This window comes from Chaetodon trifascialis, chromosome 4 (assembly GCF_039877785.1).
Source record: "Chaetodon trifascialis isolate fChaTrf1 chromosome 4, fChaTrf1.hap1, whole genome shotgun sequence".
NCBI classification, from domain to species: Eukaryota; Metazoa; Chordata; class Actinopteri; order Chaetodontiformes; family Chaetodontidae; genus Chaetodon; species Chaetodon trifascialis.
The window spans coordinates 3878231-3896219 of NC_092059.1; the positions used below are offsets into that span (position 1 = coordinate 3878231).

The window sequence follows — 17989 nt, forward strand, 5'->3', positions numbered from 1 at the left end:
CATGATTTTCATCAAGGAACTAAGCATACTGATGTGAATATTGACTGGTGGCTTCACCAGTAAGAACACTGTTTTGATTGATGAGTACATTCAGTATGTGTGTACCTACAGTCGCCCGCAGCCCACACTCACTCAACCAAGTAGCCACTGATAGAAAGCAGAAACCTGCGTTTTCATATTTTTGTACAATGTATTGTAAATATGTTGCAATATAACGAGGGTATATGGATAAATCTGAAATAAATATCCAGTCTTGCTGTATTGCATGTTAATACTCCTTTGTGTCCAATTATTTGAACTCTTTTTAATGTGAAGCAGGTTGAATATTTGGATTCTGATGGTCAAATTAAAACTTAAGCATCACACAAAATGAGCTTCATGTGCTCGTCCCTCATGCCGACACTAGGGGGAGCTGCAGTAAACCCATCTTTGCTCTGCTGAAGGTGTAAATGTGACAGGATGAATACACGTCGCCGTCGGTGTGTCAGTTCCCGCCTTTATTTCTCCTGAGTGCCACATTTCATAGATCTGTAAATATTCTTACTATTTACAAAGAACACAGAAATGCGACGCGCACGCACACACAACTCAACACACAGATGTGTGTGTAAATCACAGTATTTACATTTTCCAAAGAAAAAAAAAAAAAACGTCTTTTAACGTCCTCTGACATCTCATCCAGACTGTGACAAACTGATCAGTCTGTGGATCAAAGCTACTCCACCTCGGCAACGTGAGCGACCTCCACCTCCATGGTCTGAATCACCTCGGGCGCCTCCTCCAGCTTGGTCCCCGTGAGCGCCTGCTGGGCCAGAACGTAGTTCACGACCTGCATGATGCCCTGATCCGAGAGCGTCGCCACCGCGCCATCGGCCGCGGCCTCCACGGCTTCCACGGCCTGCACGGCCTCCACCGTCTCCTCCGTGATCAGCACCGTCTCGATCTCCTCCGCCGGCTGCTGCTGGGCTGGCCGGAGCTCCGGCGGCAGCTCGGACGCCAGGATGCTGACGGCGTGCTCCACCTGCGTGCCCTGGTTGTGGAACTGGAGGGTGTCCTTCTCCAGCATGATCTTCCCGGGCAGGTTGTCGCCGTGGTACTTGGCCATGTGTTTGCGGAGGGTGCGGGCGTCGATGTGCGCCTCCTGGCACATGGGACACACGTACGGTCGCTCCCCCGTGTGCGTGCGGACGTGGCGCTTGAGGGAACGGGCGTCGGCCCAGGCGACGCCGCAAGTCAGACACTCGAATGGCTTCACACCTGGAAGAGACGAGAAGCAAACAGTCAGGTGAGCGAGCCTCCACAAACAGGACGTCGCCTCCTCCCGGCGCGCGGGGAGTCTCACCCTGGTGGTTGTTGACGTGGCGTCTGTACTCTCGGAGCTGCGTGAACTTCCTCCCGCACTGCTCGCACTCACGCTCCAGGTTCTGCTTCACTCGCCCCTTCTTCCCGTGCGTCGCTTTCTTCACGTGCCTCCTGAACAGAGCCTTCTCAAAGAACTCCTTCCCACACACGTTGCACCTGAGGAGACCAATAAGACGTCAGCACGCACATTTCAAACGGACCAAAGCAGGAAATGGACTCCGGCTCGGTCAGACTCACTTAAACGGCTCCGCCACGCTGTGCGACTTGACGTGCGAGTACCAGTCCTTCTTCCAGCTGTAGCACTTCCCGCACACCTGGCACTGGAACGGCTTCAGGCCCATGTGCTTGTTCATGTGCTGCTGCAGATCTTTGGCTTCGTAGAACCGCTTATCGCAGCTGCAGGCGACACGAGCAAAGCCATCAAAACACCATCCAACAACTAATACTTCAAAGATGCGGGAGAAGATGAGAGCAAATTATAATCTGCCTCTATTTCATGTATGAAAAAATATGTAACCTGTCTTCAAAGATGAAAAGAAAAACACCGTCTCGCTGTCCAATCACGCGTCATTAAAGAGAACTACAGCTACTCACTGAGCACAAGCAAATGGACGGACATCGGGTTTGGGCTGGTGCTTCTTCAGGTGTTTACTCAACGCTGAGGCTCGGTGGAAAGTGGCTCCGCAGGTGTTGCACAGGTACTTTGACTCACCTGTGAGAGATTTAACAGCAAAGAAAGACTCGTTTTAACAAAAACATGCTCTCTCTCGTGTTAAGTTTTAGATTTATCCACACATCTTGTAAGACGTCTCTGTCTCTCACGTTTCTACCTACGACCAACACGATGGAGGTGAACAGCTGCTGGACTTAGACTTGACTTTATTGATCCCAATTTGGGAAATTTTTTTGTTGCAGCAGTAGGTGAAACAAACATATGAACAAAGAATAAAACTAAGAGAACAGAGTTTTCTTAGTAAAATATAAATAAGTCTATCAACAAATATCAACATCAGTTCTTAAAGACAGAGCGAGCCTGAGCTATGAACTATCTACCAGAGAAAATCTCTCCACCTGAAAAGGCCAATCTTTAAGAATTAGCATCAGTTTAAGTGGACGCTGTATTATGATTATTGTCCTTTGACGTTATGTTTTCTTAACCGTGAACGAACTTGCTCACGCTCGTCCAGAGCAGCGCAAAGTAAACCAGATGGAGCTAAATACCTACAAACAAACAGTTAAGACATGAAGAAGAAATCTCTCGCTTTCAGTCTGTTCAGCCTCCATCTGCAGAACCTCTTCTGTAGTTTCTGCCTCATAAATGTTTCCTCTCGTCTCATTTTCATTTTCTTTTGCTGTCTGACTGCAGTGTTAAGCAGTTCAGGGCACGGCTGTGCTTCACAGAACAAATACTACGAAGTGCCAAAGGAAAGAAAATACTGCCAACACTGAAGTAATACTGACTGTTTCAGGTGGATAAAATACTTTCTGTCCACAGCTGTACATTGATGAGCTTCTGTGCTGAGCGCCATCAACTGTAGATAATACACTGATTATTTTAAGTATATATAAGTATAAGTACCTGATAAAACCCCAAAAAACCTGAACTGAACACCATCATCTGCTGGATGTCTACATGTGCTCGGTTAACATTCACCTCCATTCTCGCCGGGACAAATGAAACCAAAACTAACACAAAACCACGTCTGTTGCGTAATGTTCACGTTGAGGATGATGAAGGTGAAGGGCAGCGCGCTCTCACCTGTGTGCAGGCTGGTGTGCTCCTCCATGCTCCGCTTGCTGACGAAGGACTTCTTGCAGAACTCGCACTGGAACTGCTTGGTGACGTCGTGCAGCGCTCGGTGCATCTTCAGGCTGTGCTTGTGGGCGAACGTCTTGCCGCAGACCTTGCAGGAGTGAGGCCGCACGCCGGTGTGGTTCAGCATGTGGATGCGCAGGGAGTAGAGCTTCGGTAAGGTCTTCCCGCAGATGTCGCACACAAACTCCCTTTTGGTGTGCGGCGATAAGTTCTTGTCGTCCAGGTCGCTGTCCGCCTTGGCGTCGGCGCTCTGCTCCGCGGGGGGTTTGGCGACGGCGGCTCGCTGGCTGCTCTGCTGCTTGTGTCGGGCCAGGTGGGCGCGGAGAGAGGCGGCGTACTGGAACTCTTTACTGCACAGCTGAGGGGACACAGAAAGACGGCGGTCAGAACGTTTTCGCGGCGTTAACCTCACGATGGAAACGGCGCCCATACTCACGCTGCACTTGTATCCGCGAGCCTTCTCGTGTTTGAGCGTGTGCATGATGAGAGAGTAGCGTCTCTGGAAGGACACGCCGCACTCGGAGCACGTGTGCTCTCCGTCGACAGCGCTCTCTGCCGGGGTTTGATCCTGCTTGGCTCCAGTTTCGGGCTCCGTCACCGTCGTCCCGGCGTCGTCTGTGCTGAGCTCTCCGGTCTGTGCCACCTCCGCTGCGCCGGCCTCTGGGTCTGCCCCTGACTCGGACTGTCCTTCGGCCTGAGGCTCCACTGGCTGCTTGGGTGGTCTTCCTCTCTTCCCAGGCCTCGGACTCACCTGAAAACACACCCGTGTTCAAAACATCTGACACTCTTCACAAGACGTGAACTCATTAACACTCAGTGCTTCGTTCTGATGGAACGACGTACCTTCGGCGTGGCGGCTCGCGGCGGGGTCGCACCTTTCTTGGCCTCCTCTTCGTCCTCCAGCCCCATGTGTAAACGTGCATAACCGCCCTCAGCGATGGAGCGCTGCCTGAGTCGTCTTTTGTTGGGATCATCAGACATGACCTCCTGCTTGTCTCCGTGGCCTTCATCTGCGGAGGGATCCTCCTCCTCCAGTGGCACGAACTCCTCCACCTCCTTCTTCACCTTGGCTGGACGCCCTCGTTTGCGTTTCTGGGGAACGGGTGCTGACTCTGTCTTCTCCTGAGGCGCCGCTGCTGCTTCAGATGCCAGTTTGGCGACCTCTGGGGGGCTCACTTTTTCCGGGTCCACATTTATGACGAAGGCTCCTGCTTCGGCGACCTGTGGCTGCTCCATCGCCAGGCACGCAGACACCACGGCGAGCGACTCGCTGGCTCCGGCCTGCCCGCTGTGGGTGACCACAGTCATCGTCTCCCCCTCCATTTCCTCTGCGCTGCGAGAGATGAGCGTGACCGTCTCTCCCGGCTCGGCTTGTCCACTGTGAGCGATCAGAGTCACCGTTTCGTTTGGTCCCGCCTCCCCATGATGCTCTTTGTCTCCCTCTACGGCTTCAGTGACGACCGCCATCGGCTGCTGGATGAAGGCCTCTTCAGCAGGTGCAACAAAAGCTACAGGCTCGCCCGCCACAGCCACGCCGCTGTGCGCGACCACCGTTCCGCCATCGCCCTGTATGGCGACCACGTAGGCACCAGACTCATCCTTCAAGCCCTCCTGCGGCGCCGGCTGGCTCGACAACACAGTGTGCACGTCTCCTCTTTGGTACACCGTCAGCTTCTGCTCCTCCACCTGCTTATGCACAGACTCGCATATCTGCAGCACCTCCGTCATCAGCAAATGCCGCGCCAAGTTGGCGATATCCGCCATTATGCAGAAATTAAAGGTGAGCAGGGAGGTGTAGGCAAAGTCCAGCAGCGGCAGGAAGCTGGCTTTGGTGAATCCTGCAGAGAGAGACGATGAGGGTTAAAACCGAGCAGCTACACAAAACAGCCCGAACGCAGAGCGACGAAAACTCACCGGAGAGGTCGACCACAGCCTCGTGCGTGGAGACGGCGCCCTTCTCAAAGAACAGCTCGTGGAAGTATTCGCTGCACGCAGCCAGAACGGCTTTGTGAGCGCGGTACTCCTCTCCCTCGATCAGCAGCGTGATGTCGCAGAACTGATTACTGAGGCGCTGCTGGTTGAGCTTTTCCAGCATGGTTTGACTGTGTTTAGGCAGGAACTGGTTCACCTCACCTTTGCTGTCCACCTGGAAAGAGCAAATACAGGAACTCCATGAACAGACGACGTGACTGTGGGTTAAGAGATATCACAGCTTTGCAATAATTAGGCCTGAAACATCTGTGAAACGTACAAACACCAGCTCATGCTTGGCCATCGTCTTGGTCAGCTTGGATCTCAGCTGACAGGATGAATCGTTGACGAATAAACTATCATCTCCCTCTTCTTCCTCCTCCTCCTCATACTCCTCATCGTGTACATTGGCGGCTGTCCGGCGCCTCCCCGGCCGCGAGATCAGACGGGGTCCAGAGACGTCATCGGCGGTCCGCCTGCTCTGACACTGGGCGCACTCTCTGATGTGGTCTTTGACATGCTTCAGGATACCTGAGAGGGTCAAAAAAAGAGGACGCCATCATTTTTAACTAACCCATAACTGCCCAGAGTGTAACGTGACACCGTCATATTACTGTTACAGAAGACAGAAAACATAACATTGACATCTGAAGCACTGAAACCAGTTAATATTTAGCATTTTTGCTTGCTGTCTAAAAAGATGCAGGAACGTCCGAGTGGTGCATTCACGTAGTCAGTAAATTTAAAATCATTATAGAACTTGTCATATTGAGGTACGGACCCCAGAGAGACTAGCAACCAGTCTGTGTACACCAATGAGGATCCTGATAAATAATTATACGCACATTAACTTTCAATACTTCAATTGGCAGTAAAATACCAATCTGTCCAAGCTGAAACGTCGCCCTTTGACCACTAGATGGAGACAGTGAGTAGGATTATGGCGGTGACAGTGGCGTATTTATATTTGTTACAAGCTAATGTGAGCGCGGGTTGTCCGGCTCACTGAACCACCTCTCTGTGACTACACCCACGGAGCTGCTGTGACCTGACCTCAGCTCTTACCTCTCCACCAGTACTTCTGAGAGATGGACTCCCAGGTGAGCTGCTGGTTCAGGTGCCCCCCTCCTTCCATAATGTGCGCCTCGTTGATAAGTTCCTTCCTCCGGCCGTCCTGCAGCACCACCTCCAGCTCTGTGAAATCATTCTGGCCCTTCAGCCGACGCTGATAAAACAAAGTCCCGTTTCGAACAACGTAGCAGGTCGCCGCTTTGCGTATTTTCCTCTTGGTATTACCAGGCGTCCCCGGCGCATATGGCTCCCGTTCATCGGTCAGATAGCGTATGATTGCCAAGTAGCTTTCTTCGCACGACATGTCTCGGTCGAGCCGCGCTTTCCCCGCCGAACTGAGGACTTTTCTGGGAGAGGACGGCCGCCCTCGGCTCGTAAAAATGTGGTACAAATTTTATCCGCCGCTCAGATGGTAGATAACGTGAAACAGAAAAGCCACAACAACATTTCAAATTGTTTCCTAAGGTGGAACTGCAGTTCGTAACCGTCAGGGTAGACTTGCCCGAACAGACAAAATGGCTGCTGCACAACCGGAACGTGCGTCAGCAAAAGGCGGAAGCACGTCGTGAACATAATCCACCACAAGAGGGCGCAATGGGCAAACTTATAACTCCACAGAGAGTTAAACTCGCTTGTTTTATTAATCTATTTTTTATGTTCATGTTTTTCATTATTTATTAGTATTTGATTTTCTCTTCATTTCTAGCCGCCATGTTTTTCAGTTTTATTGTACTGAACTAATGTATTTTCATAACCATCAGTTCACTCCAGAATTCGACATTCGGCATTGAGGAGATCAGGCCTAGTTTCACATAATCAGTTTGACAGAAGTGTCGATAAGCTAACCCTCTGAATGCTGGAGATAAGTCACAAATCTGTGTCTACTGTACACAACACGCTCTGCGTTAGCCTCAGTTATTTATCACCTCCTCACCGAAGATTAAAGTTATTCCAGCAGGGCAGCTGTCTGCAATCTGGGAGAAATGAGATAAAAGAAATGTTCTAGGTCCAAAACCAAATCATAGTTTACATTTTTCATACATATCTAAACGCTGATGATATTTTTCTTTGTTGAGAGGAAATTCCCTGTTTTCATCCTCAGAGAGCAGAGACATGAAGAAAACGATGCCACTGATTTCCAGCGTTTCCCCATCCTGTCCAAAGTCTCTGCAGGGCAAATACCAACATAAGAGCCCGTCCTCTTTGTTCTTTGTGAATTAAGCTCCTGTAAGGCTCCAGCGAGTACACATTGTACTAGGATCACAACAAATGAGTGTTTTCAGAATAATGGAAAAATCTGTCCAACATATTTTCAGATGGCTGATTAGAACAGGATGAACAGTCCACAGCTGAGGCGTCACTCTGAGGCTGAACACAGCGGTGCTTTCAGCTACATGCTAATCGTCCCACCAATAAGATAAGATAAGACTTTATTACAGCCAGCAAGTATTAAAAAAGCAAAAACAGAGGCACAGAAGGGTTGAAATCTGTATACAGAATAAAAAAACTATGTATATGTACATTATTTACAGATTATAAAAATACTAATTGCCATAAAAATACTGTACTGTACTATTATGAGAAAACTACTGATGTCATATGTTGAATTGTACTTTCGCATAAAAATTGAGTTTATGTAATGTACAATATGTACAGTTTCTAAGAATACTGGATAACAAATACAGTGTTACTGCACAGTTTAAAAAAAAAATCAACAATCCATACATATAACATGCTAGCATGCTCACAGTGACAATGCTAACATGCAGGTGTTTAGCATGTTAGCTAGGCAGCTGAGGCTGATGGGACTAGTTCTGCAGGTATTTTGTCAGAAACCAAAACACTGGATGATGTAAAATGATGACAGCACAAGAGGGAAAAGTCAGGAGGTCACTAAAGTCATTACGATGTGTTTAGGACTGACTTCTGTCTGCCATCCCTGGAGCTATTAGCATGGCCGTTAGCGTGGGTAGCATGGCTTTAAAACAACTATTTATCACAAGGTCTCACAAGGTGACCTCTTCAATTAGTTTGTTTTGTCTGTTAACCAGAGTTAAAACCCAAACATATTGAAGGTTATATTGATAAAGAACAATAGAAAGCAGAAAGTGTCGAAACCAGAGAACGTCAGCTCGGTACAAGAGAGCCGCTTTGAGAAAACAGGCCGTCCAGGCAGCTCAGAAACCTCCGCTGTCAGCTTCAAGTTGCTTTGTTATCAGTGAAATAAAGGAGGCGAGTGTGAATCACATCCTGTCCTTCCAGCTGTTAATCACACACAGATGGACTGAAGGGAAAAACTGCATTTCAGTCCTGTTCCAGCATCCTCAGAGCAGCACCGACCGGCCTCAACGTGGCGCTACAGCCCTTTTCTAACCGTCCTACATCACACAGCTGAAATACCACGGCTGTTTTTTCTGAATTACTCTGAGGGGAGGGGGCGTCAGATCATTTGTTGCTCATCCATGTGTCACATACCAAACCTGACATCAAACACTGGTCAGTAAATGTCTCACCACTGCATTCCAGCGTTCACAGTTACACTGACTGGACCGTGAACGAATCAGCTCAAATTGAGTGATGCATCTGTTGCTGCTGCCTCAGATAGGACTTTCAGGGGATGAAGTATTTATTTCCTGTTACCTGTCATGAAGCCACATATTCTCAGAGCTCTGGAGTATGTCGAAAGAGACACTCGAGTGCAAGCACACAGAGACAAACCCTCTGTCTGCTGTCTCGGTGTCACATTTCCATTTGCAGTCATGTCTCTTCAGTCAAGGTCTGTCGCTGCTCTTTTCAGCTGATTCTGAATCTGCCTTTGTGGACCACAGATCCTCGACTCGCTGAGTAAACTGGAGGCTACAGACCCCCAGAACACAAGGAGACTCTCAATGAGTCTGAGCTGCACTACAAAGACAAAAAACAAAGGGTCAGACCATAAGATTACTTCAGGTCTTTTGTCGTTCCAGCCTTGTGTAACTTCCCATACGGAGCTGATTTGATGTATCTGGCTCCCCCTCCTATGAGGCAGAGATTTAATATGTTTATTCTCAGCTGCTGTTGGCAGGAATCTCAACACGTGTCGCTCAGTGTTCATATGAACGCTGGGAAAGAGTTTATTTGCATCCCGTCAGTGTGTTTCTGTGTCAGAGGACGTCTGTTTGCTCCATCGCTCGGTTTAATATCGTCACAGGCTGCTTGAATATTAACCTGTGATGCCTTCACTGCCAAACTCCTTCCTCACAAAGCCACCTTTGTTTAGTGTAATGTCACCGCTCAGCCTGTTCGCCACATCCTGACACTTCCTCCTCTTGAGGCATGTGCCCCCCTCTTCATTTCCTCCTCTCTACAGGTGCTCTTTGCTTTTGTGCCGGTTTTTCTGCGGCAGAGACATTCATGACTCAACACAGGAAGGCTGGTATGTGGTTCAGACGCACTCGCTCAGCACTGAAAGGTGCCCTTCTGAGTCAAGGGTTTCATGCGTATGCAAAGAAAAGGGAAACCCAAGGCTGTCAGACTTCAGCTATAATTAAAGCTGCAAGCTTAAAGGAACAGTCCGCCATGTTTGGAATTAAGCGTGTTTGCTTTCTTACTGAGTTTCAGCCTGAGGAACAAGCCTCACCTGAGGGTGCCGCAGATTGTCTCTGCATGCACCTCACACACCGACGCGTCTCCTTACTGCTCTTTGTGTAGGCTGTGTCATATTGTCCTAAGGTTCTATGTAATTGGCTGTCTGTCTGTGTCTGAAAGCTCCTCCCCGACAAGATAAATGTTTTTTTTTATTCTGGGTGCATGTCTATTCCTAGCTGCCACATAATCAATATATGCCTTTATGGTCTGCCTGCTCTCTCAATTCATTACCAACCCCGATGCCCTCATCTCTGACTTCATAGCCTTCACAGTGAACGACAGAGAGGAAAGAGCTTTATGAGCTCTCTTACCTCCGTTGTCTGCTTTTACCTGAACGCCTGCTTGTTTCTTGCCATAAATCAAATAACGTCTGTCACTGCTACATCACCCGCTTCACGGTTTGATCAAAGATGCACTGATCCACATGTATTTCAATGCATTCCTCTAAATCTCTGTCATTTATAGTGAAGCTCACGTGACGCACAGCCAAAATGGCTCACGCTGATGGTCTCATCAGCCTCTAACCTTGACATGAGAGAGTAAACATGGCCTCTGGCGTTGTCGAGCAGAGAAATAGTACTGATCACTGCCCCTATTACCCGCATGGTTGGCCATTTGGCGTTTGGTTGTATATTTGCTGTTGAATCTTTTTCCACTCTCACTTGAAGCAGGCCGGTATTGACTGTACACACAAAAATTCCAAGAATAAAGACATTAAATTATTTTCTCTTCACCCTAAATTCAGAGTTTTGACCTTGATCTGCAGGGTTTTGTAAATGAGGTTATTTTTACCGTCCTGGAATAAAAAACCTCTGTTTGTAGTATTCTTTAGATTTGTCTTTGATTAGGAATATACGTGTATCTATACATTCATCGTTTGTCTCAATGGCACTGAAAACTGAAGTTCGGGACTTCTACATATAAATGAACGTCTGTTACAGTCAGTCTCTTTCCAAATGAGCTCACACAATGCTGACTTCTCCTCTCGCCACCAGGTAAATCTGTATTTGGCTCTCCAATATCCTGGAGCTGCTGTCTGTGGTAATGCTCCTGTGTTGGCGGTCCAGTGGTGATGCGTTTTACGTCAACCAGTAATGTTTGGTTTGTCAGAGCTGAGCGATGGAGGCTTCAGCAGCTCGGACCATGCCACGTCGACAGTGTTTGTGTAATTACTCTCGCTGCCAGAAGGGAGACAAAAGTTCCACGCTGTGGGTTTAAAATATGCAGAATTCATTACAGTTGAAGCAAACATAAAAGTCAAAAGAAAATTGAACTTAATAAATAAGCTTGGCCCACATCAGCATGACATCATAGAAGAGGTGAACTCACAGCTACCATCTGGGGGATAACAATGTCCTTCAGCAGCAGCAGGCAGCTTTATATGTGGCTGTTGTACCATAAATGTTCTGTTGTGGTTGCCATTAACTTCCGAAATTGTTATTTTGTTGAATATGATTTGCTTACAGCTAGTCAAACCAAATGTTTCTGCTTGAGTTCAGATTGTTGTTGCAGATTGTTTTAAATTTAAAAGTCCACACAGTTGATAAAGGTGTTCCACAGGGATCAATATTAGGCCCCCTGCTATTTACTCTATAGTAAATATCTTCATTTTCTTCATTGTTTTTATGCTAACAGTACCATCCTATACCAGTGGCTCTACTGCAGGCCAGTCGGACTGTCACAAGAGTTTGACGTTTCTTAGACATTTATAGTGTATAATTATGAAGTAATGATTGCACAATCTAATGGCTGTAGAATAACGGCACCATCAGAGTTTAGATTGGTTCCCACAGGTACAATCTCCTGGGAAAATGAAAGCTGATTGGCTGACAGTCTGGCTGGCACCGTTTCTATCTGCCTTCATGTCTCCATTATAGACGAAATGAATGAATGAAGTCATGCTTTGTCTGCTAATGTTTCATCTGCTCCACTAGCCACTTTCACTTTACCTCGTCAGTGAATCTTCTCTCTTTCCAAGGCGGTGTTGACTGTTTGTGTGTCCTAAATCTGTAAAAATATGGAATCACTTGAACCATCTGCACTGGATTATGACAATATCCTGTATGTCACTGCTGCAGCCACATGTAAAGCACTGACTGGCTTTCACCGCAGTGCCATTCAATTCATTACTCAGGGCGTCAGGTGGTAATGACATCACATTCACTGCTGAGTGCATCTACTCAGAGCCAAGGACCAGTCGGTCACATTAGACCCTCTCATACATGTTAATTTTTGTGCAGATTAACACAGGGTGCACACTGTCTGAGGAAGCCATTTTTAGTATTTTATTTGTTAGTTTTTGGCCTTTCTGCTTTATGTGAGAGCAGCAGTAGAGACAGGAAAGGCAGTGGAGAGAGAAGATGACATGCAGCATGGGGACTCAAACCCAAGTTGTGAATTACGGTACGAGCTCTACCAGGTGAGTTCCCAGGGCGCCCTGAGGGAACCATTCAGAGGATGTTATGGGTCTGAGTTCTACAGTAGATTTGCAATCTTGATTTGGGGTCGAGGTTTGTAATCTACTATCTGTCCTGTTACACTAATGGTTCTGAACCGTTGCAGTCAGAATGATCTTGTGTCTGACCCAGACTCCTGGGCAAGATAAAGGTGTCTGACTGTCTAAGGACAAACACAGCTGGGGAACAGAGCGAGTGGAGACAGCCTTATCTTTCACTGTCTTGCACTCGCTGCATCCAAGGCCAGACATAGTAATAGAGGGCTAGCTATGGCTCTTCTGGCACTGGAGTACTTTTCCATTACACGCTGCCTGAGGAGAGTCTCTGTGGTGGCTGTAAATATATCAGACAGGCAGGGAAGATGCAGCCACACCTGTGAGACTCACAGTTTCATCTTTAGAAACGTTTGTGTCATAATTCACAGTTTTCTCAAACCTTTTCCCGGTGGTGTGATTAAAGTGCTGTGAGCACAGAGGGGGAAAAGTCCAACATGGAGGACACTGGCAATCAGCACCGTTTGTCAAGGCCATGAATGGAGGATGATGATGTAAGAGCTCTCAATCACGGCTCTGCTTATGTCACCACTTGTGCTTATCCTCCAGTGCTTTGTTGTCTGGCTGGCTAAGAGCGACTGACATTTTATGGGTATTTACAGCAAACAGGCTGTAGTAGATCTGCGCTGTTTGACTGCGCAACAAATCTTAAAGATTGTTGAGATCAGAGAACAGGAGGTAGCTTAGTTTTACACAGGAGAGTCTATATTTCAGAGTTCAGGATTTGTGTGACTGCTATACCATTGACACACGACATGTTAAAGGCTCCACCCTTATCAAACAAGCCAATAATAGATGTACAGGCACTGCTGGAAAACTGGTGAACGCACCACTTCCAGGAGCCCCCAAAGAGAGTGAACTACAGCGATCGTGATGGTTACAGTCTCATATAGCCTCATACAACATAGAAGCACAGGTGGAGAAGAGTCCTGCACAGCAGCATCTAAGCTTTGCTAACATCAGCCACCATAAGCTACTGGTCAACCAGATCAACTAAAACTACGGCAGAAAGTCCCCTGAACGCACCACACTGAGCATTAAACATGGAACAGGAGCCAGGGGGCGATTAGCTTAGCTTAGCATTAGCTTAGCATGGAACATGTTAACTCATGAGCATTAGAGGTGCTGGCAAGCAAAATTTTGAACTTCGGACAGAGTCGGGCTGTCTGCGCCTCTGTGTCGAGCCAAAAAGTGATCGTCTGCCAACAACTGACTGCCGTCTGTTTTAAAGATATTTAAACTGGTAAAACTGGTTGGATTGGTGACAGTCTAGCAGACAATGCAGGAAAAATATTTCTGAGTCATAAAAGAGATGATTTCTGTATTTTATAGATCTGTAAAATATAAATTAACACATATGTACATCTGTAAATCATGTTAAATAGAGTCTAGTTCCAAAACATGAACAAGGACATTCGACATATTAAACACATACAAACATCAGAAACAGCAGAGTAGTATTGCCTGTAGATTGTGATTATTCAATTACACGAAACAATGAAGTTTGTCACAGACAGACTTTTGCTAGTACCAGGGACATAAAGTTATGTACATTTGTACATCAGGACTGTTTGATCCAGTTAAAAGCAGCTGCAGGCGTATAAATGGCCGTTTTTGGCAAACAGTGCCTCCAGTCATGATGGTAAACTGAGCTAACCGCCTCCTGACTGTTGCTCTGGTTGATCCTCTAATCTAGTTCTTGGCTTTCCTTTATTTACTACTGCACCTAAACATAACATCGGGGGACCTTGAAGGTAACACGTAGTAAAAAGAATCAGTGAAGCAGGAGTTGAGGCAGCCGTACTGTTAAGCTACAGTCATCCTTCTTTGGGCTGCATGTAAGCCAACATGCTCAGATAAATTGGCGTAACTGTTCATTTTTCACCGTCGCCATCGTCTTTGGCTGCATTTCAGACCGGCCTCCTGACAGGAGTTGAATCATCAGTTCACTTAAAGGAACACAGAGAAGTTAACGTGTACCTCCAGGGAAACATAATTCCATCTTTAGTCACCAGTATTTGTCAGTAGGCTTCAGAAAATGTATCCTACACTTCCCATAATGCAACTGGCCTTTTGTCACCTTCCATGCATGTTCAATGTCTTTCAAAGACTGTGACCACAGTCTGTATAATGCTCTGTTGTAGTCTCAGGCCAACACAGAGAAAACCCAGATGACATCATCAGGGTTAATTCTCAGACAATCCTTGAGCACCACTTGAGTAATACTTGAATATACTTGTATAGTGTATAGTGTGTATAGTTGCTAAATTAGTCAAGTACACAAATGAAAATCAGGATTTGTGAGCATTCAAAACACACTTGCAGTTCAGTTGTATTATATCACCAATGTGTTGTAAATATACTTAAATATACTTAACTGACATCTATTTAGAAGTTTTAAAAGTATATGTCAAACATACTTTAAATTAAGCACAAAAAAAAGAAAAATGTACTTGTAATTCTTTACTTCAATTATATTTCCAATACACTAAAGTACACTATTTGTTGACCTGGACGAGCCGTTGAAATGACTGACGTACAGATCGACTCTGTGAGCTCACAGGTACATCAAGGGTATTCGGTTAATGGAAAAACACAAATTGCCATATGAAGAGTGTGCGTGCGTCCTGTGAGCACCGTTCTGTACTTTGTGATGTATCTTCTACATCCTGAGAAACTGTGGGAGCGTATCTCCACTCTGAGTCGCCGTTGGGTTCCACACAACTAAGACCCGAGCACGTGCTCGACGCTGTGAGAAGAGCCTGTTTTGTGTAACACAGTACTGTTTGAGTCCTGCTCTTCTCTCGGCCCGGGCCGCTGGCCAACACACCGATTAACACGCTGACAAGTCACAGAACATCTTTTACACTCACAGCCTTGACCTTTCACCTGCAGCGAGATCCAGTAAAATCACAGAATAAGGTCTGACACCTTGTAAAAACAAAGGCTTCTCTCTCTGCTGCCATTTGTTTTACTCTCAGCCTTCCAGGAAATGCAGCCACAAGCTCATCACGGCTAATGAGAGAGACAAAACCTCCAGTGGAAATATTGTGGTGTAACATTTCCCGCTAAGAGTCTGAATGACTGGAAACACCCGACGCTGGCTTACTCGTCATGGATCCATTCAGCTCTCTCCATCACAGGCCATAAACCGTCTAATTTATTCTGTGCTGTTTAACTACCAAGAATTCACCAGTGAAGAGTCCAAGAGCAATAATGATGCTTTTGTCTGGAGGTGCGCTGTGAGCAGAGAAAGTGAGAAAGCCAAAGGGAAGGCTGGGAACCAGTAGGCCACTGAGCTCACCTTACACCTCTTGTTCCCACAATGCTTTGGCTGCCTTCCCAAATCAAATCCCAAACTTTTTGCTCCACAGAGCCAGAGGGGAAAAAGTGAGTAAGCTGTTGTTCTTAACTTTAAATCTCAACCAGCTTCTATTATCTGACACCATCATTTTGTGATCCCAGGACGAACACGAGTTGACTGTGTAAACACGAGTGCAGAGCTCCCTCCTGAGTCCTCAATGCAAAGAATCTTTCCCAAGAGCCAGCGACTGGGAACGCCAACACTCGGGAAGTCTAGGATTCCCATCAGCTTATTGTTCACGTTGATTCCCACAAAATTATTGTTTATAGATTCATTAAGGAATCCACTTTGGTGGAATAAGCAGAGTGTTGTTATTCACGGTGCATCAGCTGAAGAGGTTCCTCTGAATGGCTAACAGTCTGAATAGAAGTGAATGAGCTCTCGGTGAAAATCCCAAAGCGCTGCCGTCATGAAAGCGGGAACCTCAGATGAACACTCAAATCACGTCCTCATTGTGACTAAATGTGCCTTTATCTCCAGGAGTAGAGCAGAATCATGCTGGAGGAAACGCCCACAGGTTTAAGCTGTGCCATGCCCAACGAGCCACAGGTTGCCACATGAACAACAGCCTCTCTATTATGGGGATCCATACTGTACATACTGCACATGCTGGCACATGTGCACCAGGCCCGACTGAGGTGGGCTGCCAGCTTTCTGACGCAGTGATGCAGCTTAAAATGGATGTTGGTGGTCGTCCTGCAGCAGCTATTAAAGTGAGAGTGTCACTTTTGAGAGAAGAAGTAACACAATTGTGTTGTTGTGCATGAAAAGCTGATTTCATGAGCAGTAAGAAACTCTCTTGCTCAGTTCAATACACTCAGGAGTTTTGTTGCTTCAGTCTAACTTGGTCTGGTATGACCAGTAGCTGAGGGTGGCTAATGTTAGCTAAGCGTGCAGCTGATATTACTGAGTCAGCTCTTCTATGCTTACCATTGCCAACATTAAACTAGCTTTATCACGAAAACAAAACATGAAGTAATCACACTGTACCTCACCAGGAGACGACTTTGTTGTTTCCATCCTGTGGTCCCGTCCCACTCAGTCAGGCCCCCTAACGATGACTTTAAAGCAACCGAGCAGTTATCCTGCGGCTCTTATTGTTTTTCAGCTAAACTCTCATATTCTTGATTTAATGTGAACAAAGCCATTTAAATCTTCAAAGAATCCAGCTTTTAAAGGGTCGGTCAGCCCAAAAATGCAACAAACATGTGTTCTTACTTACCCACAGTGGTAGCTAGTCCTGCAGAAATGGTGGCTGTGGTCGAGACTTTTCACTTGAATTTCTGGAGAAATGGCCCCTATTAAAATTCCTGAGAAAGGGTCTGTGGATTATCCATAGAAACAAGGACTTTGTTTTTGGAAAGATTTTTTTCAGTGTTATTTTTTTTAGCTCTGTAACCACTAGACACAGAATTAAATTTACCTCAGTTGTGCTGGTTTGGATGCAGAAACTGAAGGGGCCCTTTAAGTTCCACCAGTTTCATGTTCTCTGCTGTGTACAAACACTGTGAATTCACACCATTATAACTCAGATGTTGTCAAAAAGCACCTCAGTTCTGCAGTGAAGAGTTGGTCAAACTGAGCTGTGGTGGGTCTCCCCTGCACTGCGCCCCCGGTTGTCCGACATGAATCGAGGCAGCTGTTTTTGTCCTCAAGTGAGAGCAGTGAGATCGGGCAGAGGCTCCCTAAAATAAACAGGCTATCTGTGCAGCCCCGGGGCCGGGCCAGGGTCACGCTCCATGGTGCTCGCTCGCTCGGGCTCTCCCTGCCACATCCAAACACAGCGCCTCACTTCTGCACTGCTTCAAAACAGAGTGTTTTCCCTCAATTAAAACAATATGTTGACCAGCTGCAAAGTCTGAAAAACCGTCCCTGTGCCTGACTTGTTGTCTCTGAAGGAGATGAGGTGTGACAGGAGTTACATTTCTTATTTCATGGTCAGCTAATTGATTTTGAAGCCGCATAATATTATATGAACATAATTCAATATGAGCACTGAAGTGGATGTAACTGTCATGAATAATTAGAAAACATGTAATCAATGTAATATTGAATGTTAATGTTATTCTCTCAGGATATCCTGTCAGTAAGTCAGTCAATATCAAAGATACTGTGAGTTTAGTGTAAAAAAACATGTTATTTTATTTTTAAATAGTGAACCTAAACCCACTTTTAGAGGTAAATACATATTCAGTCATGATCTTAAGCAAAAAAGTTAAATTTAAATAAGTGCACAGCAGTGCTTTGAGCTAAATGCTAACAGCAACAT

The 17989-nt window shown here is 46.4% G+C and overlaps 1 protein-coding gene across 1 annotated transcript; it reads right to left on the minus strand.

Annotated features, from left to right (window-relative positions):
- Nucleotides 1-474: 474 nt before the first annotated feature.
- On the minus strand, nt 475-6868 carry zbtb11 (zinc finger and BTB domain containing 11). Its single transcript, XM_070961645.1, has 10 exons — nt 6215-6868; nt 5430-5680; nt 5093-5324; nt 4022-5016; nt 3615-3929; nt 3122-3536; nt 1957-2074; nt 1600-1758; nt 1343-1518; nt 475-1257 (listed from the first exon to the last, which is right to left on the minus strand). The coding sequence occupies exons 1-10, from the start codon at nt 6522-6524 to the stop codon at nt 716-718; spliced, it is 3513 nt and encodes a 1170-aa protein (XP_070817746.1). The 5' UTR covers nt 6525-6868; the 3' UTR covers nt 475-715.
- Nucleotides 6869-17989: the final 11121 nt, after the last annotated feature.